At 41.3% G+C, this 23,389-nt stretch overlaps 1 protein-coding gene and 1 pseudogene across 5 annotated transcripts in view; both read right to left on the minus strand.

The window, feature by feature from the left end:
* The window catches only part of GPATCH2L (G-patch domain containing 2 like), a 77,203-nt gene extending 58,655 nt beyond the window's left edge, over positions 1 to 18,548 (minus strand). For all 5 annotated transcript variants that reach the window (XM_046008067.1, XM_046008068.1, XM_046008071.1 and 2 more), the window contains exons 1-3: positions 18,469 to 18,548; positions 15,634 to 16,305; positions 528 to 592 (exon numbers count right to left, since the gene is read on the minus strand). In XM_046008067.1, the coding sequence (XP_045864023.1) occupies positions 528 to 592; positions 15,634 to 16,295 (727 nt within the window). In that variant the 5' untranslated portion in view covers positions 16,296 to 16,305; positions 18,469 to 18,548. The remainder of the gene's footprint in view (positions 1 to 527; positions 593 to 15,633; positions 16,306 to 18,468) is intronic.
* A 3,826-nt stretch (positions 18,549 to 22,374) lies between these two features.
* On the minus strand, positions 22,375 to 22,834 carry LOC123943224 (annotated as a pseudogene).
* Between the last annotated feature and the right edge of the window lie 555 nt (positions 22,835 to 23,389).

Here is a 23,389-nt window from a genome sequence, read left to right on the forward strand (position 1 = left end):
AACGGACTGATAATTAACATACACCAGCCCTATTCACAGTGTTTTATGCTAAACTTCAGGAGTTTTAACATTAGAAAGAAGATGTGTTTTATAATATCTTCATCAAGAACACTACGTTCATTTATAAATAAGGTTATAAAAATAAATTCTTTTGTAAAAATAAGAATGTCTTAATATCCAATAAAAGAGTACAATACATAAGGATATTTTTTGGTTCTAATAAAATTAGCAACTTCCCAGAGTCCCATCCTTGACACTAAATTCCCCTAATTAATGATTCTCAAAGTCTGAACTACCTGCATAAAAATCACTGCAGGTACTTGAGAAAAATTCAGATTCTAGGGGCCAACTCCAGACCTATTTGATTTCTAGGAACTCGGGAATTTTAACAGGTGGCCTTTAAATGCTCTTAAGTTTGAGAACCACTGTCACAGACAACCACCATATTCTCAGTGAGTCACTCATCTAATCAGTACAATCTCCCCAGAAATACTGAACCAACATCCCAAAGCTAGGATCAAGGTTACCTTGCCGTCCTTCATCGTTGGTAAAGAGCCCTGTGTCACTGCTGCTACACACACTGCTGGTTTCACTGGAAAAAAAGAGTCAAACACAAGAGAACACATCAGCTCCTGTGAAAAACAAAGCAGTGCCCATTCTGGTTGTCAAGTTTCCGTGATTTTACTCCAGTTCATTAGCCAATCACAAATGTAAATTTCATAATTAAGCCAAAGAGAGCTTATTTTCCTGTAAAACAAATAAAAGGAAAACACTATAACTTTTGCTTATTATTTCAAAGTACTTTATAAACATCTAAAGTCATTTTGTTAGGTTAGCATTAGAAAGTTATGTATTACAGCTCAGATGTAATCTCATCCTGGCTAGGTATATCAAAAAATACAAAGCTATCAGCCCATTTTATTTATAAATCCTGTCAAATATCAGTTTCATATGAAGCTATCCAACTTTAAGACATCTAACATCTATCATGTGTTTTTCCCCTATTTACATAGCAACTAACAAAAATCCATGAACAAGAAGAAAGTCAGTATGACCAAAGTTATGTTTTCTAGGTTTAATGTCTTCCTGATATGAAGTGGGTACAACAAAACTCATTTTCAAAACAGAAGGTTAAAAATTAAAATACAAGGGTGCATGGGTGGCTCGGTTGTTAAGCTGCTGCCTTTCGCTCAGGTCATGATCCCAGAATCCTGGGATGGAGCCCTGCATTGGGCTCCCTGCTCTGTGGGAAGCCTGCTTCTCCCTCTCCAACTCCCTCTGCTTGTGTTCCCTCTCTTGCTGTGTCTCTCTGTGTCAAATAAATAAATAAAATCTTAAAAAATATATAAATATAAATAGAAATATAAAAACAAACTCTATTTGAACCCACTGAAATAAAACTTTTGCCCTATAGAATTCTGTACAATTGGCTTCATTTCTTGAGCCATCACTAACAACTGATTCTTGCCCCTTCTGATGCCGCATTTCTTTTGCCTAATCATCATTAAATTTGGTCAATCTGGTTCAAGAAAAATTACTCTATTCTTTACATTATGAGCTATTTTCTTGAGTGGGAGTGTTTCCTTCCAAGCTAGCCAATTTTTTTCACCTACTCGACAAGATGGAAGAAACCAGAGCAAGGAAGAAACATTCTCGTCACATGGCGTAAGGAATAGGCTTGGCAAAATCCCAGTCTACATTTCTGGATCAAAAATCTGAAAATATTTTGTATTTTGCAACATTTCCAAATATCTTGCCAACACTAAATCCTTAAAATCCTGAGTAAATTAAGTAGCAATGCTTTCCTCACTTAAGTTTATCTCTGAATAGATCCAAGAAATTTGCTGTAGCAAGAGCCAATAAAACATACTCGATTTCTTTAAAGGCTCTTTTGTTTCATTTTCTTCTGCACTTGTAAGTGGGAACTTTCTCAGGTGTCATTCCAAGAAATGGCTCACAAAACTATATGACTGGATTCTGGTGGATTTAGAATCTTCAAAGAGCTCTGTAGTTAAATCCACAAGATATGCCCCCTGAGTTCTGTACTCTTCCTACTTCTGAGTTCAAGGAACTGTGCCTGCTGAACCTAATGGTGTTGTTTTTGTGCTTCTAGCAAATTCCTAAGAGTATCAGTGGTCTAACTCCCTTGAGTCCTACTCACATTCTCTCATATTTCTACTTTTTTATCCTCATCTGGCCTCAAAGATAAAGCAAATATGACATCTTTTAACTCCTCTTGAGAGTAGGCTTTAAAAAGCACGTTAGGCCATGGAACAGATACTCTAGCCCACCATCATGTCATATACTTTACTAGTTAGCAGTATCACTAACCAAGATTTAGGGACCAACAAACAGCCTGCCACCTATTTTTGCATGAGCTGTTAGCTAAGAATGATTTTGAGTTTAAATGATTGGGGATTAAAAAAATCAAAAATCATTTTGTGACATGTGGGAATGATATGAAATTCAAATTTAGGTGTCCATAAATAAAGTTTTATTGAAACACAGCCACAGTTATTCATTTACATATCATCGATGGCTGTTTTCACACTACAACTGCAAAGTTCAGTAGCTCCAACACAGAACATATCGCACACAAATCCCTAAAATATTTACTATCTGGCTCTCTACAGAGAAAGTTTGCCGATCCCTGCTCTACACATATTACAAATTCTACTCTTGAGTATTTAGAATTAAAAAATTAAAACCATTTTGCTTGATCACAAAATCTATCAATTCTTTTCCCCATTCATTTCTAGCCACCTATAGGTCCTACAAGATAATATTTCCTTGATCCTTTTTTGCATGGATTCCACTCTCATTATTCTGAACAAAGGGACAAGCTCAAAGAAATCTGCTCAAGAAAGGTGCTAGTAACCTAAAGCCTTTCTGTCGACTGCACATTTCCTATTTTTGTCAACAGCATTTAAGAAGACTCACTGTTTTTGAAAAAGCTTGGACTAACCTTGTCTAAGCTTTCCCGCTTAATTCGAGGAAAGGCAATGATGTCACAGAAATATCACCAGATCGTAGTCACCAGACTACATACCATCAAGAGAGGTGGGTATTTTCTTCATAAAGAAAAAAATTTTTCATGAAGAATGCTTATTACACAAAAGAATCACCAGTCTACTGGTAGCTGGAAATGACTACTTCACAAACAGCATCTGCCAATTCTATTTATTCTCTCAGAAGGACTTGCATTGTGGAAATCTAATCATATGTAAGAAACTCTTAGCTAATTTGATGAAAACAAAAGTCGGAACTTTGTGGCATGTCTGCACATAAACATTATGATACAGCAAGCAAAAATGTAATGTTAGCCAGAAAGAAGAAGCAAGTATTTCCCCTTCCAAGTTATAGACCAACGCTGTCCAGTCCTGCAGATTTTATTCACTTCTGGCTCAGAGATCATGACTTCTTTGAAAAAAATAAGATTCATGGGACTTTAATGACGATTTGGTCAACTATAAAATGTTAAGTTAGCTAATAAAGCATAATGTTTAATATTTTATTAAAACTAAGCTCCCTTCTTTTAATAAACACAAGTTTCTTTTTGCACCTTTGTAGTTCACAAGGATCCTACATTTTCCTATTCCAAAACCTTCAAATTTGTTTGTAACTTTTTTGCTATGAGCATTTTTACTAGGCAAGGAAAAAAAGCTCTGCTCCTCATTTTTATAAGAAAAAAGTATGATCCTACCTTTAGGGCCCACTCTACTGGTGGTACTCTGAGGCTTAGTCAGAAGACAGAAACTCAGCCTTTATTAATCTTAAGAAAAAGTAACTAGACAAAACCCACAAAGATAGCAGGTGTGAAATCTAGTCTTTTCCTAAAATGGCAGCAACTCATAGAGGCATCAGTGCCTCCTGCCTTTGCCTTGGGAGCTGTTCTGTACTCCCTGTTCTCACATGATTCTAAATATAAAAGTTTGCATATTAAAAAAAAACTTCCTAGAATATCTCTAAAATTTCTAAAAATATATTAACCCTACAAATAATTTACACATCATTCAAAAGACTCCATCCTAAATTGGGGCAATAAGAAGTTTCTCACAGAAAAAGGAGGAAGAACCCCCATCTCCATTTCTCCTAAGCCTTCATTCATTCACTAAGCATTTATTATTTACCATACACCAGAAATTGCTCTACCCAGTACTAAAACGAACAAAGAAACATGTCAGTAACAACATACAGGTATACATTTTATTAAAAACCTAGCCCAGGGGCGCCTAGGTGGCTCAGCTGCTGAGTGTCTACTTTCGGCTCAGGTCATGATCTCAGGGTCCTGGGATCGAGATCCACATGTGGCTCCCTGTTTGGCAGAGAGCCTGCCTCTCCCTCTCCTGCTCCTCCTGCCTGTTTCCTCTCTCACTGTATCTCTCTCTGTCAAATAAATATATAAAATCTTAAAAAAAATTGTTTTTAATTAAAAATTAAATAAATAAAACCTAGTCCAGACTACAGAGAAGGCTGTGAAAACAGAGAAAGAAGAATGCTTTCCAATGAATAATACTCTGCAAATAAGGGGTTGGGCAAGCCTACAATTTAACCTTAATGATACTGAGGAAACCAACCCATTTCAGAAGCCAGAAAACACATCAAAAGCACTCTTCTGTGAGTAAAAACAGTAATAATATATTACACTTCTGTATGGTGGTTTTCACTAAAAAATGTTCCCACACTTAATTCAGCAGCATAGCCACCATTTTAAATAAGAAACAAACAAAATTAAAGCCTGGGTTTTAGACCACCAATTGTGTTACCTAATTATTATAATATTGTCAGAAAAGCAACCAAACCACATCCAAATGAAATAACTGATGTATAAAGAAAGTCACCCTAACCTGCGGTTCCAGAGGCTTTCCTCCGCCAACATCTTATAACGAAAATTTCTGAACAGATGAGAAAGTTGAAAGAAGTTCCAGGTACCACTCACACCCCATCACATCTACTGTACATCACACACTGCAAATACCATTTTGCTTTTTGTTTTATCACAGGTCTCTGTATCTAATTTTCCCACCCGGGCATCTTTGTAATTCAAGGCACTCTTGGTAGACCAGATGACTGGGCATGGCATCCACTCTCAGAGAAGTAGATTATCAAGGAATCAAGCTTAATAAAACACTACTGATACCCCTTATCAACTTGAAGGATTAATTCCAGCGTAAACACTTAGCTAAACACTGTATACCTTGGTATGAACTTTAAAATGCTTTCCAAGTTCTGAAAATGAAGTGTCTGCCTTATTAAAGGGTATTTTTTCAAGTTAGCAAAAACTCTTAGTTAAAAGGTTTCTAAAACTACAGTATTTTTATTCTACAGAAGAGATCAGTGTTTTGGTCTTACTAAGTTCTCTAAATCTAAATTCATGCTTGTTGGTAAAAGCAAAGTCAATGAAGTGAAACCCCATCTCTGCACCTAGAAACACCAGCAGTAACTCTCAACTCAAAGCCATTTTACTCATTTCCTCCCCACCCCCACCCCCCACCCTACACCCACAGGGTCATCCGGCACTGTCTGGAGAAATATTTTGTCCGGACTTGGGAGCAGAGGAGAGGGAGCTGGTATCCTACTGGCATCTGTCAGGTAGAGGCCAGGGATGCTGCTGAACATCCTACAATCCACAGGACAGCCCTCACAACAAAATCATCTGGCTCGAAATGTCAGTCATGTCAGAGTTAAGAACCCTCACCTATAGGGATGAACAAACTACAGGATGGAGTAGGTAGGGCATCATGTTAAAAGAAACACCACTTCAGAGGAGGAAAGGAGGCTGTGCCTTTCTGTTGGATAAAACCAGCCTCCAGGGACAGAGGTCAACATCGCATAGTAGTAACAATGTCATTCTCTTGCCAGAGCTTCAATGAGTCTTGGGCCTCTGGACCCCAGGAATCATGAGAAGGTAGCTGGACCTTCAGGCCAACTGGTAAACTGAAACTACTCAAGTAGAACAGAGGACCCCCTTCCTGCCTAGCCTGGGCAGAAAGAAGAGCATCTATAGGGAGAGCAAGAGATCCAGGCTAGCTAAGAGGGAAAGATCTCACTCATTCTAATGTCCCCGATGCCTAGCAGAGCACTGGCACAAAACAGGCATTCAGCAAATGTTACATAAATGGAGTGAACTCCTTCAGATCAACTCTGTTGCTTCCCTTGTACGGCCTTTGTGGCACGTCCTTCAATCTCTAATCCTATTTCCTGCATGTAAAAAGTGGATGGGTTCTTTTGAGGATGTGATGACATGAGGCATGTGAACCCACTTTGTGAATTCTAGAGCATTATACAGAGGCAAAGAATCAAAGACTCAAAAGCTACATCTATGGTGCTAATTCTTTTATGTGTCCAATATTATTACTTTAGAGGCTAATAATAGTAATTTCCTGATAGTCTTTTTATTAAAATAGTAATCTCAATTCTATAGGACTCTCAATTATACTTCCATAAAGAAAAAAAATTCTGTGGGACTCAAATCTATTTTCATTTTGAATGGAAAAATAAATGTGGCCTATGAAGTCTAGTATTTTCCCTGGGTCTCATCCAAGAGAGGCAGAAGCAACTCTGAGCAGATATCCAAACCACAAGTATCTCAAGCAGCAGTTTGGTACTTGAATTGAGTTTAAGAAAAGTATTAATACAGACGGCTACTGTTAATTACTGAGACCAGTAATATCATGTACTGTAAGTTCTACTATAGGCCCAGCGAAGTACTGAGTGCTCCAGGCTCCATGCACAGTACAGAGTATGCTTGGGCTTCTCTCTCCCTCTCCTTTGCCCCTACCCCCTGTACTCTCTTCCTCTCTTTCTCTCTAAAATAATCTTAAGCAAAAAAAAAAAAAAAGAAAAAAAGAAAAAAGAAAAAGAAAAAACTCTCCCTCTTAATGCCATATCTTGAATTTTTAAAAATATTCATTTTCAGTATACATATTTAAAACACAACAAAATATACTCTCAGTGATCTATATATACCCTTGCTTGCCCTTTGAGTTCCTGAATGCTCTTCCTTTGAAACCAAAGTAAAAAACATTCCCCCAAATTCCAGGGGAAATATTACTCTGAGAATACCATTCCTCAAACTAGCTTCATACTAAGGGGAAAATTTCAGAGGATAGGGAGACATCTATGGTAACAAGACTGTCACCTAGTATTTCCCAGCCTGGTTGGTCTGTGTAACCAATAGCATAGGCAGAAGTAATGGCAGGTTACTTCTCAGGTTATAAGAGACTGCGGCTTCCATCTTGGGCACTCAGCGAGGGCTGGCGTGCTCTCACTCTCACTCTTCCGCTCTCTCAAATCATTCCCTCTAGGGAAAAGCCAACTACCACGTGTCTTGAGGACACTGACAGCTCTGTGGGAGGGCCCACATGGAAAGGAACGGAGACTCTCAGTCCAACAGCTTATAAAGAATTGAAATCTGCCAACAGCTCTATGAGCTTCAAGTGGATTTCCCTCCTCCCCCCCCCCCCCCCCGGTGTGCCTTGAAACAAATGTAGCCAGGGCAGACAATCTGCAATAGTCTGAACCTGAACCACCAGCCATGCTGCTCCCAGATTCCTGACTTCAGGAACTGGAAATGTTTGTTGCTTAGAGCTACTAAATTGTAGGGCAGGTTTTTTCTGCATCAGTAAGTAATACAGCATTTTCATGAATCCTTTTTGAAAGTAATTCCCTGCTTTTGAGGCCTAACAAGAAGCTTCTAGTCTCAATAAAACCAATCTCTCAGGGGGCACCTGGGTAGGTCAATGGGTTAAACCCCTGCCTTCAGCCCAGGTCATGATCCCAAGGTCCTAGGATGGAGTCCTGCATCAGGGCTCTCCATCAGGGCCTGCTTCCCCCACTCTCTATGTCTGCCTCTCTGCCTACTTGTGACCTCTTTCTCTGTCAAATAAATAAATAAAATCTTAAAAATAAATTTTTTTAAAAAAGCCAATCTCTCAGAATTCTCATAATTGGGAGGAAAAAACACAGTTTGTCCTCTGACCTGACGGCTTACTGGTCTTTCATATTCCTAATCACAGAGAACTACAAATTTGGAATTGAATGAGAGTAGTTTATACCTGTCCCAATTAAAATAAAGAGGTACAGAATTAATTTATCACCTATAATCAAAAAGTTGGTATCAGTAATACCTGGATTTCTGACCTATTGATTTTTTTTTTTTTTAAGTAGCTCAAAAAAATCTTTGCTCAATTTTTTTCCTGGGTCAAGGTGGTAGACTTATAACCATTTTTAATCAGACTTCAGAGTCTTAAAATAAATATGACTGAGGGAGATATAATTAAAATAAATATGACTGACATCAACTGCAAAATTAGTCTCACAATAGGTTATAAGAATGTATAATGAAGGAGCTTGGTTTTCGGTTTCATTTAGAGGGAGGACACCACGCTAGAAAACCACCTCGCTGGGTTCACGGGCTCATTAATGCGGCCCCTGCCCCAGGTATACTTTGTAAAGGTAATGATTTTCCTCAGGACTATGCCTTAGTTATTGCACTGGGGACCGTGCCTTAGAGAAACCCACCCATCCTTTTAGGACTTACCTTTTCTTAGAGCTAAGAGATTCATCTTCAGTTAGATGAAATGTCTTTTCAGAGTCAATTCTTAAAGAGCATATATTCTGAGACCTGAATGTCTGAAAATGTCTTTCTGCTGCCTTTGCATATGAAATCTATCTAAGCTGTATATAAAATTCAGGGAGGAGGAGGGAGAGCAACCTTACCCGCACTCGAAATTCTAAAGGCAACTGTAGCCCCTCACATTTAGTACGGCAGGGATAAATGCTGGTGGTGTTCTCATCCCTTTTAAAATTGTTCTTTATATCTGTTCTGCTCCCACCACCAATGCAGAATGCAAAATTTTGCCAGGATATGTCTAGGTAGATGTGTTTTTTTCATTTGCTTTTCCCTTTTAATCTTTACACTTAATTTTTCCAACTCAGGAACACTTTTTCTCTTTAGTTGTATTTTAAAAATCATTATTCTACTCCAATGCTTCAGTTTCTTCCTCTGGAATATTTACTCACAGACCGGGCCTCTATCCTTTGTCCTCCAGATAGATCAACTTCTCTCTCATTTTTACCTCCTCTCTCTGCATTTTGGAAGGGCTTCCAAAGTTTTTCCACATCGAATCGATTCTCAGCAAAATGAACTGTCCTTTTTTTTTTATTTTAAATTTTTTTTATTTTTGTTTTTTTAAATTAACATATAATATATTATTTGCCAGGGGTACAGGTCTGTGAATCGTCAGGCTTACACACTGAATTGCCCTGTTTTAACACTGCAATTACATTTTCAAATTTCCCTACAATTCTCTTCCCATACTACTGGCTTTCTTTTCTTTTTTTTTTTTTTTTTTAAAGATTTATTGATTTGACAGATAGAGATTACAAATAGGCAGAGAGGCAGGCAGAGAGAGAGAGAGGAGGAAGCAGGCTCCCAGCCAAGCAGAGAGCCCGATGCGGGGCTCGATCCCAGGACCCTGGGATCATGACCTGAGCCTAAAGCAGAGGCTTTAACCCGCTGAGCCACCCAGGCGCCCCTACTACTGGCTTTTCAAATAGCCACCTTGTCCTTATGATTTACTGCTCCTGTTTCAAAGTGAAATAAGTCATTCAAAGACAAATATCATATGATTTCACTCGTATGTGGAATTTGAGAAACCGAACAGATGAAACACAGGGAAGGTGGGGGAGGGTGGCAAACCATAAGAAACTCTTAACTATAAAGAACAAACTGAGGGTTGCTGGAGGGGAGGTGGGTAGGAAGTGGGCTAAACAGTGATGGGGATTAAGGAGGGCACTTGTCATGAACACTACGTGTTATATGTAAGTGATGAGTCACTTCCTAAAACCAGTATTACACTTTATGTTAACTAGAATTTTAAAAAAACTTTAGAATAGGGGCGCCTGGGTGGCTCAGTGGGTTAAAGCCTCTACCTTCAGTTCAGGTCATGGTCTCAGGGTTCTGGGATCGATGAGCCCTGCATCTGGCTCTCTGCTCAGCAGGGAGCCGGCTTCCCCCCCCTCTCTCTGCCTGCCTCTCCACCTACTTGTGATCTCTGTCAAATAAATAAATAAAATCCTAAAAATAAAACAACAACAATAAAAAACTTTAAAACCAACCAACAAAAACCAACCAAATAAAAACCAAGTGACTATGTCTTCTTGCATCCTAAAGAAGATTTTCTAAAATGTTCTGGTTTCCACTGGCAATCATTTTCGAAGATGTGTTTTTCCTTTGAACTTTCAGAATGATGTTCCTTCTCCCTTATTCTGCAGAATGTGCTCAAAGGACTCTTCTTGAGAACTGGTTTACCTAAAAGCTGGTTATTTGTCAATAGAAAGGGTGTGTGGGAAACATGTTCTTCTCACTCTACAGCTGGCCAAGACAATGTGGAGAGGCGCTGGCTGAGTGCCCCATGTCATTGGTAGGCTCTTCTCTCATATAGCTATGTTGGACTAAGACAGGATCTTCTTCTAACTCTCAAGGGTCTGAAATATATAAAGGTATATAAAACATTACAATTTCTAGAATCACCACTAAGAGCGAGTTTTTTTCTTCTCTGCCCATGCCAACAGTAAACTTTATTCTTGGAGAATCTATTTCCTAGGATTCAATTTGTTGTTGATTGCCTCCTACCCCAAACACAAATGCACACACAGAAAACACTAATTCCCTATCCAAGTGTATTCTGGGAGTTAGAGCCTCCAAATGAAGATGGAAAGATACCAACTGGGAAGTACAGTAGTTCCCCCTTATCCACAGCAGACACTTCAACACCCCCAGTGGATGCATGAAACTGTAGTTAACCCTCCATATGCCATGTTTGTTCCTACACATAAATCTGTGACTATTTATAAATTAAGCACAGTAAAAGATAAAGCAATAACCAATAATAAAACAGCACAACATAGCATAATGAAAAGTTTTATGAATGTAGTCTCTTTCTCTCAAAATACCTTATGATTCTCACTCTTCTACCTAGGATCATGGGAGAGGATAAAATGGCTAAATTCCGAGATGAAGTGAGGTGAATGACGCAGGCTCTCTGAGGCAGTGTTAGGCTACTATGACTACTTCTGACGATAGGGCAGGGCTCCCAGACTGCACCAGACTGCACCTGCCTAAGGTGACTCAAACCACAGCAAGAAACTGTGAGTGAGAGGGGACTCCTGCAGGATGGAACACCACTCTGGCTCAAACTGCAGCTGCCTGATTTTCTGGTTGGAATGAACCTTGCATTTGTGAACAAAGGTCTGACTACAGAGAAAGGAGGAAGGCGCCCGCTCTCTACCTTCAGCGTCAGCTCGGCACTGCTGACGTGGGCTTCCAACCTCACATGTAGCAGCCTTGTGGTTTGAGGAAATCTTGGCAAGAGCCAACTCTAAGTACTAGGTCCTGGTGATGTGAGTTTATATGTTTTATGTTTTTTAAGTATTTTGGTGGGCAGCTGATCCTGCCTATCAGATGCTTTTTATTTTTGTTTTTTTAAACGATTTTTTATTTATTTGACAGAGAGAGATCACAAGTCAGCAGAGAAGCAGGCAGAGAGAGGAGGGGAAGCAGGCTCCCTGCTGAGCAGAGAGCCCGATGCAGGGCTTGATCCCAGGACCCTGGGATCGTGACCTGAGCCGAAGGCAGAGGCTTTAATCCACTGAGCCATCCAGGCACCCCAGATGCTTTTTAAAGTATGAAGTTACAATGATGCCCTGGACCGGGGCTGTGACTGAAAAGAATGACAGAAAGATCATACAGCGCAACCTCTCACAACTCTACAATAACTCAGCACATGGTCACCAAGGCCCAGGCTCGAACCCCTTCAGTGACCTAGAACTCACTACCCCGTCAAACAATTCATTTCATTTTTAGAGTTCAAATTTTTCGGAATGTTACTGAGGCAACACTGAACCCTCTGTACTTTGAGTCCTACTACTGTCCTCTAGAGTCACACAAAATTATCTGAACACATTCCTTTCTTTCAAGAGACAGATCTTCAAATACAGTAGTATCAAATCCACCTCCCAAGCTGTCTTTCTTGTTGTTCCTAACGATCTACTAGCAGAACTCTGAGTACATCTACATAAGCACACCATGCTGGCTATTCAATATTCCCAAATGCAACAGCATCATTTGCAACCATGGTACACGTACTCTCGGTCAGCATCCCCAGTTACGGAACAGAAAACAGAACAACCTCAACCTACCACATATATTCTTTCCCACAGTTCCAGTGGCCCCTGATTAATGACCTCCACTTGCAAAGGAGGCTACTTACCTTAACCATGAAATAATGAATGCTATTGATCCAACAAGCTACTGCTATAGAGAGTTACTGATCACCAGTCTTTGGTTAAAATGGTCCTCATTTAGCAATTTCACTGTCACAAACACCTGGAGCAAAGCATGCTTATAATTAAAGAGTTTGGGGGAGTTAAAGTGAAAGGTGATGGACAGAGATCTCAGCTTTCTCCCATTTATTCTTGCTTCTGAGCTATTGTTTGTGTCAGAAGGGATATTGATTTTCTATAAAAATAAGAAAACAAGAGGCACCAAGGGGCCGCAGAAGGTCAGCCTGGGTTGGAGAAGGAGGGGGGAGGTTTAGCACTCTATCTCTGTCACCTGCCTTCCAAGAGAAGGGAATATTTTCTTTCCTGTGAGATCGGCCTCTAATACATCACCTTAGAAAGGCTCCAGACTGAGACTTCAGGCCAACACCAAACCAATTCACTTATAAAAGAACAGAAACTAAACTACATTCAAGGGGAACAAACAAATGTGTTAGAGAAAAATAGAGCAAAATCGGGCTATGAATCACCTAATGGCTGCTACACAGACAATATGAATAAGGGCAATAGAAAGTAACTGCACAAAAGAACCGCTCCATTTTAGAATGGAACACACACACAAAGGAAAATATTAAAATAACTGATCTTTTTGCAGGCACAAAAATACTACTACCTCATAACCACCTTCAGTTCCTCAGAACCCCTGAGGGATTTGTTGGTGCAGAATTGAAGGAAGAACAGAAAAAGAGAAGTAAAAAGAATTATTGGTCAAGTTTAAAGCTATTCCATGGTTAATTACTAAAGTGAGTTTAAGGAAATTAGAAATAAAGCTCTCTGGTTGAGACATATATTTTCAAACCTAAAACACATGACACACTTTTTTTTAAAAGAACTGTATCACTGACAAGGTTAAGTTAAACTTAATAATCACCTTCATCCTAATAATTCTACAAGTTTGAATCATACAGGCTGACAATCCTCAATACGACTGATAAAAAGTAAAGTTCTAGGGACGCCTGGGTGACTCAGTTGGTTGAACATCTGCCTTCGGCTCAGGTCAAGATCCCGGAGTTCAGAATCAAGCCCGTGTCAGGCTCCCTGCTCAGTGGGGAGTCTGCTTCTCCCTCTGCCCTTCACCCGGCTCCTGTTCTCTTCCTCTCAAATAAATAAAAAATCTCTAAATAATAATTGAGGGAAGAAGATTTTAGTTCCACCTTACTTGAGAGACTGAATATAATTTGCAGTCACCTCTCTTTCTCCACAGCATAGATTTTTGGGGGGAAATACAAAGCACTTCTGCTCATAACTACAGATGAATCAACATAAGTCAAGGCATATACTTAAGACTCCCAAACAATTAGACTCTAAAGAAGAAGTATTCTCATTTTCGGTCTGCTACTACTCCACCTGTTATTCCCCCATAGCTACAAGGCCTTGGGCATCCATGTTATTAGAGAACTCTGAAGTCATGGTCCAGGCAAACAGCACAAATGGGGGCGGGGGGAGCAGGGCGGGGGAAGACAAGATCTTCTCAATTTAGAAAAGAATAAGAACTGCTGCCTGCTTCCACTTATCCAAGCTCTCATATAACCAGAATGCTTATTATTACAACTTGACTGTAACGTGCAATAGATGCGTCTGGGGTAAGAAGGAACTGGAAGGACTGAAGGCCTCACGGCTAGATTACAGACTCCATATCTGGAACCATTCTTGGACTACTAAGAACAGAGTTAACAGTCTCTCACCTACAATTATGTCATAATTTAACAAGAACTTCTGGGGGAAAAATCTATACAGGCCATCATCGCAAAAAACAATTTTTAAAAATCACTATTCTCAACAATAAATTATTTGATATATGTTTGATATTAAAACAAACTTAAATGCCTCAATCAAGGGTTTTGATATTATGAAAGGCTATAAGTTGACTAAACATTTATTTGATTAAAAATAACAACAAAAAAACCTTATAACCCAAAATCATACATATAAATTGGGCAAATAAGTCTGAGGAGATACATTAAAGGAAAATTAGGAAGCCAAATTATAAGGTTGTGCAGACTGGCAAATACAAAGTTAGTCAGAAAAATTGTTAAAGCTGGATTAAAAATCACCCATGAAAGGTACAGGGATAAAGACCTAAGCAGCTTTCCCTATGACTGACATAGCCTCACCTCACAGTTCCTAAGATTTGTCTTTGTTTTTCAGACAAACTTCAATAGGAAAGTCCTAAGAAAAGGCACATATTCTAAGTTGAGACAGAAAAAGAACCATGGAAAAGGGACACTAAAGGGGCAGCAAAACATAATGGTTAAGTTCTTAGTTTTGCCACTGGGTGACCTTCGGCAAATTACCTAAATGCTATTAACCTCCATCTCCTCTTGTACAAAACGCGAAAAGCAGTGCCTACCATACAGTGAATGCCCGAACATTCAATTGGGACTACCAACCCACTAGGCAGCCCCCATAAAGCCATTTGATTTGACACTTATGAAGGGGATAGCAACAATGTAGGGATATCAAATCCCCGGCAAAGCATGGGGCGGTCCCTCACCACCAAGAACTGCCCCATCCAAAACACAAACAGCATCTTCCTTGAAAAACGGGTATCATACAACGATATTAAGAATAATATTAAAGTATCAGGGTGGGGATTATCAATGTTCCTAGGACTACCTGAGATATAAAAAACGAAGTCACCAAAAACTGCACTGCCATTTTAAACATGCACCCAAAAGACCCAAATGTTTCTGGCCCAGTGACATCTAGTGTAAGACTAATGGGATTTGGCACTGTTATTTTCAAAGTCCACCACGTGTTCAGACTACGGGAATGTCAGCCGTAAAAAATAAGCTCCACAGAGTCCAACTGGAAGGAGCAGACAACAGAATTATAGCCCAGTACCTAAAGCCACGACTCTTGATGGGGAAAAGCAGCTTATCAGGAACACACGAACTCCACTTCATGTGCCTGGCACCAGCATCTTCTCACATACACAGACACACGCCCCAGCCTCTGCTGAGACCCTCATTCTACCAACATCTATACGTGATCTACATGGCATAAGCAGCAGCAAATTGTTTTTAAAATAAAATTCATGGCTTCTCATATGAAGTACACATTTTAAACCATTTTTAGAAACAAATGTGTTTGTTTATATATAGCCTTCTGGACACAGGGAAACAGAATCATGAATGTACTGTAAAAAGCGAGAGACAAACACTAACTGCCTGCTTAAGGGAGGGCTACAAAGTCAACACCAGGGTGGCTGGTTGGGAAAGAAAGCTGAACTCATCAAGACTTGGGGTAAAAATAGCCAGGAAAATCTCTGAGTAAGGGAGAGCTCACCATTCTGACATGTTCTCATCAGAGCCCTGTTTTTGTTCATCTGCTTCACACTCCATCCTTTCTTTCCTTCCTGTTTTGCTTAGGAAAGTCCTATTTTCTGCTGACTCACACAGCCCATGACCTGAGGAGGCCCAGGGAGTATTCTCCTTCCAGCGGGACAGACGCTGCTTCTTAGCCGACTTGAACCTGCAGCCTCTCTCATAGCTCCAATCTGACACTTTGAGCTTCTGCTGAAGGCTGGCGGCCACCTCCGATGTCACTCGCTTCACCTTCCGCCGGCGCCGGAGCGGTCGACACGGTGCATTTTCGGTAAAGGAGTCAGATTCGTGCCAAGAGTGCTGCTTACTCTTAACAATGGCATTGAGAGCTGGGTGCCGTTTGGCTACCATTGTGTCATCGGAGTCACTAAAATTGGCAACAGGGGCCATTTCTCGACAGTCCTTGATGGCTTCATCAAGACTTGACTCAGAGGCCTCACTGTAGCAGCAGGTATGTTCCGCCAGGTGAGTGAAGTCGGACCGGCGCTTCCGGCCTCTCCTTTTGCGAAGCTGCCGCCTCTGCTGCCGAGGGCTCAGGGCCATCTCCTCCCACAGCTCACCAAGCTTATTCTGCTCGGATGTCTGCTCTAAGGCTGAGGCTAAGTCATGTACCAGCTCATCCATGAGGCCACATCTGCCAAAACAAAGTTCAGAAAAAGAAAGCCTGAAGAGGATTCTGTTGTTTAGAGTAATTTTATAAAATAGATCATGGCACTGCAGGGTCCACCCCATCTACAGAAAATAAAGTCACCATACATCTGGCTACACTTAAGACTCTGTTCCTACCATCCATGCACCGTTAAGCCACTAAAAATAGAGGTGTTTGCCCTTGTTAGGTACCTCAAGTCAACATGTTTTTAAAGCACAAAAAAAAAAAAAAAAAATCACTCACCAGATCACAACTAGGATGTTAGCAAAAACGCGCAAACCCAGGGATATAAATCTTTCCTCCCCTTTTCCCCAATTAAACTTGTCACTAAATTATCTGATGATCAAATCCAAAGAGATTAGAGAAAGTCTCATTAAACAGGAGCAGAAAAACAATTTCAAAACCATGGATAAAGAATTATTCCATGGGCTGGGGTCACTTGTGGAAGGGAGGAGAAAGACAACTTAGTGACACACTTTAAGGACCACTGCTTGCAGTTTCAGTGATCCAAGAAATTGTGGTAACCCAGATGTGTACCCCGAATGGAAAAAAGACACTAAATCTGTCCCCACTCTGGTCCCAACTACCACCTGGAAGCTAGCAGGGAAGGAATTTTATCGGGTATGTCATATCTTTTTTTTTTTTTTTTTAAACAATTAGCAGTTTCTAAGCTCTTCTCCCATCCTTCAGAAAATTAAGTGATCATAATTATGTACTTTAGTACCAATCACACAAAAGTAGGATGTAACTGATGCTGAAATGACAGGGATAGACGGAGTCTCTATGATTTGTAGCTAACTGCTTTCTACATTTTTCTATTTTTCTATTCATTCTTGTCAAACCCTCATACTTCTGGGGTCACTTCAGAGGCAAACATTCCAAGGGATGAGAGCAGTACGAGCAATTTTCAAAACGCCCTTTTAAAGGGAAATGTCTAATATAATTTTTACAACACCTTATTAAATACATATGCATTTAGTATCTTTTCCCTAGCCCTCCTTAAGCCCAAAGTATTTCAAGACCAAAATTAGAATTTAAAACTGTGAGCCACCACTCTCAGACCCTATTTCCATTCATGCAGTTTACATTTGCAAAGGACTTTCTAAAACCTATTTTCAGGCTGTCCCTATGCCAATGAACTCAAAGGCAAGAAAACAGTAGGCTGGCTTATCCACCACATGGGTGGGAGCAATGGGGACACCTAGTTCCACAACCACCAAACAAACAAAACGTCTCCAGGTGTCAAAAGCCACAGAACGTAAAATGACCCTGTCCTTTTAAGCAATACGAAGTAGTTTAAAACGCCCTGACTGGGGTCTGGGAGACAACTGCCCTTAAGACCAAAAACATGTGGGGACAGCACGTCTAAACCTACTTCCTTATTAAAGAACTACTGCTTTTAAAACTCAGGCAGAACTGTACACTTTAACGTGGAGCAAAATTACAGAACTTGCAGCTTCCTTTCCTATCTAAGGGACTGCAAATCGAACAGCTGGTGACAGAACCCTGAGCTTCCCACACCTTCAGTCTCAGGTGCACGCTCCAAGAGGAACCCCTTATCCGGCAAGCACTCGAGGAGAGGAAAGGTAAGTCACGCAAAGAAAAGAACGGGAAAGGCAGTCGCACGGTCGGAGCGAAAGACCGGGATGCGAGGAGCGGGGGAGGAGGCAGGCGACAGGAAGCAACTTCTCATGTGGGCTCACCGGGCAGGGAGTCAGCCCTTCTAGGGCAGAACTGCAAAAAAAAGGAAGTCCTGGCGACTAAGAACCCTCTGTAATCAGGGGTCGCAACATGGCCACATATGTGAGAAGGAGCTTGTTTGGAAGGACTCTCCCCCACGCCCCGGCCCGCCCCCGAACACTAGAACGAACACGGCTCGGGACACCAAGCCCTCACGCTGTCGCCTGCCCAAAAGAGTCAGAAAGAAGAAAGGAGAAGAGCTGACTGTCGCCCCGGAGACGCCCGAACCTCGTTCCCCGAGATGGGGTCGATGGGCCCTGAAAAACAAGGCCCAGCCACCCTCGCCCCTCCCGTCAACCTCCGCAGCCCCGTGGCGGCCATGGCCCCTCGGCCTCAACCGGGAGCCCCGATCCCCGCTGGCGCCGGCCACCTGGACCCCGACCCTCTCAACCCACTCCTCCCCCTCACCAGCTGCCGCAGCCACCTCCAATGGCCGCCGCTTTTGGGGCCGAGTCTCCCCGCCGGGGTTTCCCTTTCTGACCTCATTTCCGGTCCGGGCCGGAGGGGTGGGGCAGTGGTGGAGGGGGAGGGGCTGGCTAATCGAGAAGGTCCGCCCCTGCCCAGCGCTTCCGGTCCGTGGCCGCGCCCACTTCCGTCCCATGGAAGGCGGGGCCTTGGAGAAGCCGGAACTGGGGCTGGGGGGCCCGGGGGGTGGTGGTTAAGGGCGGGCGGGGTAAAGGATGAGGTCCACATCTGGGGCGGGACACTCCTCCCCGGGCTGGCCTCATCTTCATTGGGGACGTCAAGAAATTGGGCACTAGGGAGGGACTTCAGCCTCGCCCTTGTTTGCTGACCTACTTTTATAAAGGGTGTGTGAAATGGAGGGGAAATGGATCCTCGTTCTTGACTGAGTTGGCACAACTGTTAGCCTGGTACCTTTGTAGTGAATTACTCAGTCTTACAAATACAAATGCCTTGAGCAACAAAACAAAGCACTATGGGATTATAACTCTAAGGATAAAATCGATACCCATGCATCTATACTGACATAAACTAATGAATACAGACATGAACAAAGTAATAAACGGGGGAAAGGAGATAAATCTCTGGTGCAGGAAAATTCCAAAGACTTTATGTAGATAATTCCCCTTGAAGTATAACTCCCAACTCCTTGAATGTGGGCTGTGTGTAAAGACTTCCTTCTAAAGAGCACAGTATGGAAAGAGGGGAAGTGAGTATAGTGGAGACACTGGGCAAGTACTACCTCTGCCAGGTGATTGGGGTTAACGTGACAGTGATAAGTCACACTGATCCTGTGTAGGCTAGCTATGATACAATGAAAGTGGCATTTTATGTCTTTGATATTTTCCTTCCAAATCCCATACACCCAGTCTAATCCAGAGAAATAAATCAGACAAACCCCAAATGAGGGATGTTCTACAGAATGCTTGACCAGTATTCCTCAAAACTGTTAAGGGCAAAAAACTCAAGGAATGTCTGAGAAATTGTCACAGCCAAGAGGAAGCTTAAGGAAATGTGACAACTAAATGTAGTGTAGTGATGTGGTTGGCAGACTGAAACAGAAAAAGGATATTAAGTAAAAACTAAAGGAACTTGGATAAACTATGGAATTCAGTTAATAATAATGTCTCAGTGTTGGTTCATTAATTGTGACAAATGTTCTATATTAACGTAAGAAGTTAATAATGGGGAAACTGAGTACGGGATGTAGAGGAACTGCCTGTAGTACCTTTGTAATTTTTCTGCATACCTAACACTAGTCTAAAATAAAAAGGTTATTTTTTTCAAATGCACATACCTTGGACCCAGAAATTCTGCCTCTGAGGAATTTTATTCTGAAGAAAAATTGGAAATTGGCACAAAAATTTTAAATTGTGGAGGGAGGGATGAGAAGACTAGAAAGAAAAATCCTACAACAGGGATTAGTTATCTAAATTATGGTACATCTATGGGATGGAATAACTCTGTATACTTTTAAAGTTGATGTGGAAGAATAATGAATGAAAACTCATCAGTTCCTGGTTGTGTACATTCCTGCATGACTGTGTTACTCCAATAAAAAGGTTATTCTTAAAAAAATAGAGTATGGGTGTATTCATGTATACAGGAAATTAAATCTGTACTTGCCTGGGAATATAACTAAAGTGATACACTATACATCACTGAAAATAGTTCCATTATAAATGACCATATCTCCTACCTGATATTTTTATGGATTTTCAGCATTTTTCCCTTTTTTTTAAGATTTTATGTATTTGAGAGAGAGAGAATGTGAGAGAGACAGAGGAAGCACAAGTGAGGTGGGGGAACAGAGGGAGAAGCAGACTCCCTGCTGAGCACGGGTCCTGACATGGGACTCAATCTCAGGACCCTGGGATCATGACCCGAGCCAAAGGCAGATGCTTAACTGACGGAGATACCCAGGCTACCCTTTTCAGAATTTTCAATAGATGAAACTTACAATGTAAAGAATTAAGGAAAGAGACAAGGAGGACTGAAGTTGGGAGCCAGCATGATGAAGAGAGTGGTCAGTACCATTTACACAGCTAGAGAAGTCAAGAAGAGAAACAGCTTTGGTGAGAAAGTGATTAATTCCATTTTGGACACACTGAATTTGTAACTCTCACAGGAGAGAAAAATTGTTCAAAAGTTGTCCACAACCATCAGCCCCCTTTTTTGGTTAAGTGAAGTTCTCTCCCACAAGCAAACTAAGTGTCCATTGATAAATAGATTTAAAAAAAAAAAAAGATGTGGTGCACACACACACACACACACACACACACGGAGGAATATTATTCAGCCTTTAAAAAGGATGAGATGGTACCATTTGCAACAACATGGATGGACATAGAGGGTGAAGTAAGTCAGACTGAGAAAGACAAATACCATATGATGTCACTCATATGTGGAATCTAAAAAAAAAAAGAAGAATAAACAAACAAAAAGCAGAATCAGACCTATAAATACAGAGAACAAAATGATGGTTGCCTAGGGGGAAGGAAAAAATGGGTTAAGAGGAGTGAGAGATACAGATCTCCAGTGATGGAAATGAATGAGTCATGGGAACAAAAGACACAGGAAAGGGATATATTACCTATATTTATGTGTCAATAATACTGAAAGACCCACGGATCCCCCGTATCCAAGAATTCAACACTGCCACAGGATGCAAATAGCAAGAGGATCTTTATTGTAATGCGGGCGCCTGCGGGTGGTCAGCAGCTCCTGCCAGCTGAGCACACCAGGCTGGGGTGGTGCAGGGTTTTTATAGATAGGTACAAACAAGTTTTGGGTGAGGCGGGGCTGATTGGCTGACAGTTTGGAACATTTGAAAAAGGCATACTTGGCTTTAGTGGATTGGCTTTGGAGGACCCGTGCACGCGAAGGCAAAGGCGGAAAGGGGGGATAGAGCGGGGGAGAGGGAGGCGGACTTACAGAAGCAGATGCTTAGTTACAGGAACCTGATTGGTCTATTTAAATTAAGCACAGTCAGGCGTTGGGTTCAAGGCAAAGACATAGCTGTTTGTTCTGGCGTGGCGGCCTTGTTTCAGCACTCTGGAAAAAGCCCTCAGCAAGGAGGAAAGGGGTCTTTCAATACCATAATAGCATTGTATGGTGACAGATGATAGCTGCTCTTGGGGCGAGCATAGTATAACATATAGAGAAGTTGAATCACTATGTTGTCCACCTGAAACTAATAAAAGATTGTGTGTCAAGTATATTCAAATAAAAAATTTTAATAAATAAAATAAAACTATGAAAAAAATTCTCTCCCACAAATCACAGCATCTCTCATGATATCAGTTGCCTCAGTCAGCTCTGAACGCTCCCATATTTCTTGAAATCCAACTTTTATTTTCAGCTTTCTATTACTTATCTTCCCTGGTTTACTCCACCAGCATCTCCAATTTAAGACATCGAGACAAAGCTTAGTTTCTTCCATAGTCCCTATCAAATCTTTCCCTTCTCGACTGTTCCCTGTTTGGGAAATGTTAACACCATCATGCAGTCACTCAGGTGAGACAGTTTGAAGTCATTTTTAGTTCATGCTTCTTTCTTTCTTTTTTTAAAGATTTTATTTATTTATTTGACAGAGAGAGAGAGAGAAATGACAAATAAGCAGAGAGGCAGGCAGAGAGAGAAGGGGAAGCAGGCTCCCTGCTGAAAAGAGAGCCTGATGCAGGGCTTGATCCCAGGACCCTGAGATCATGACCTGAGGCCAAAGACAGAGGCTTAACCCACTGAGCCACCCAGGAGCCCGGAGTTCCTGCTTCTTTCTTTCTTTTTTTTTTTTTTTTAACATGAAAAAACTGTATTTAGATTTAGCCAGCTGGACTCAGTTTAGGTGATCCCAATTTTGTTGGCAACATCCAAAGCATCATAGTCAGGGGCCAGTCGAATGTATGCCTTCTTCTCTCCATCAGGCCTGATTAAGGTGTTGACCTTGGCTACATCAATGTCATAGAGCTTCTTCACAGCCTGTTTGATCTGGTGCTTGTTGGCCTTGACATCCACAATGAACACAAGTGTGTTGTTGTCTTCTATTTTCTTCATGGCTGACTCAGTAGTCAGGGAGAACTTGATGATGGCATAGTGATCAAACTTGTTTCTCCTGGGGGTGCTCTTTCGAGGGTATTTGGGCTGCCTTCGGAGATGCAGGGTCTTGGGTCGTCAGAAGGTAGGTGATGTGCAGATCTTCTTTTTTTGTGTGACTGTGGACACCTTTCAGCACCGCTTTCTTGGCCTTCAAAGCCTTTGCTTTGGCTTCGGCTTTGGGAGGGGCAGGGGCTTCCTTCTTAGCTTTTGGCACCATCTTCATAAAAGGGATTTCCAATGCTCATTTCTCCTGCTTCTTTCTTATGCCCCTTTATCTAATTAAATGCCAAGCTTCATAGATTTTACTTTTTTTTTTAAAGATTTATTTATTTGACAGATAGAGATTACAAGTAGGCAGAGAGGCAGGCAGAGAGAGAGAGAGGAGGAAGCAGGCTCCCCGCTAAGCAGAGAGCCCAATGCGGGGCTCGATCCCAAGACCCCGGGATCATGACCTGAGCCGAAGGCAGAGGCTTTAACCTGCTGAGCCACCCAGACGCCCCTAGATTTTACTTTTATAGTACTCTTGCATCCACTCTCCCTGTTTTGCTTGTTCTGTGCCATTGACCTGGGTAGGCAACCACTCTTCGGGATGGTCTGTCCCCAAGCAAGTCATTCTCTACACTAGCAGCAGAGTGAGATTCCCAGAACACAATTGCATCTCATCCGTCTTTCACTATCTCCTGCATCATACTTGAGCACACCAGATCACTTGCCATTTCTTTTTTCTTTTTAAGGTCTTATTTTTTTATTTGAGAGAGAGAGTACAAATGGG

Source organism: Meles meles, chromosome 6 (genome assembly GCF_922984935.1).
Source record: "Meles meles chromosome 6, mMelMel3.1 paternal haplotype, whole genome shotgun sequence".
Classification (NCBI taxonomy): Eukaryota; Metazoa; Chordata; class Mammalia; order Carnivora; family Mustelidae; genus Meles; species Meles meles.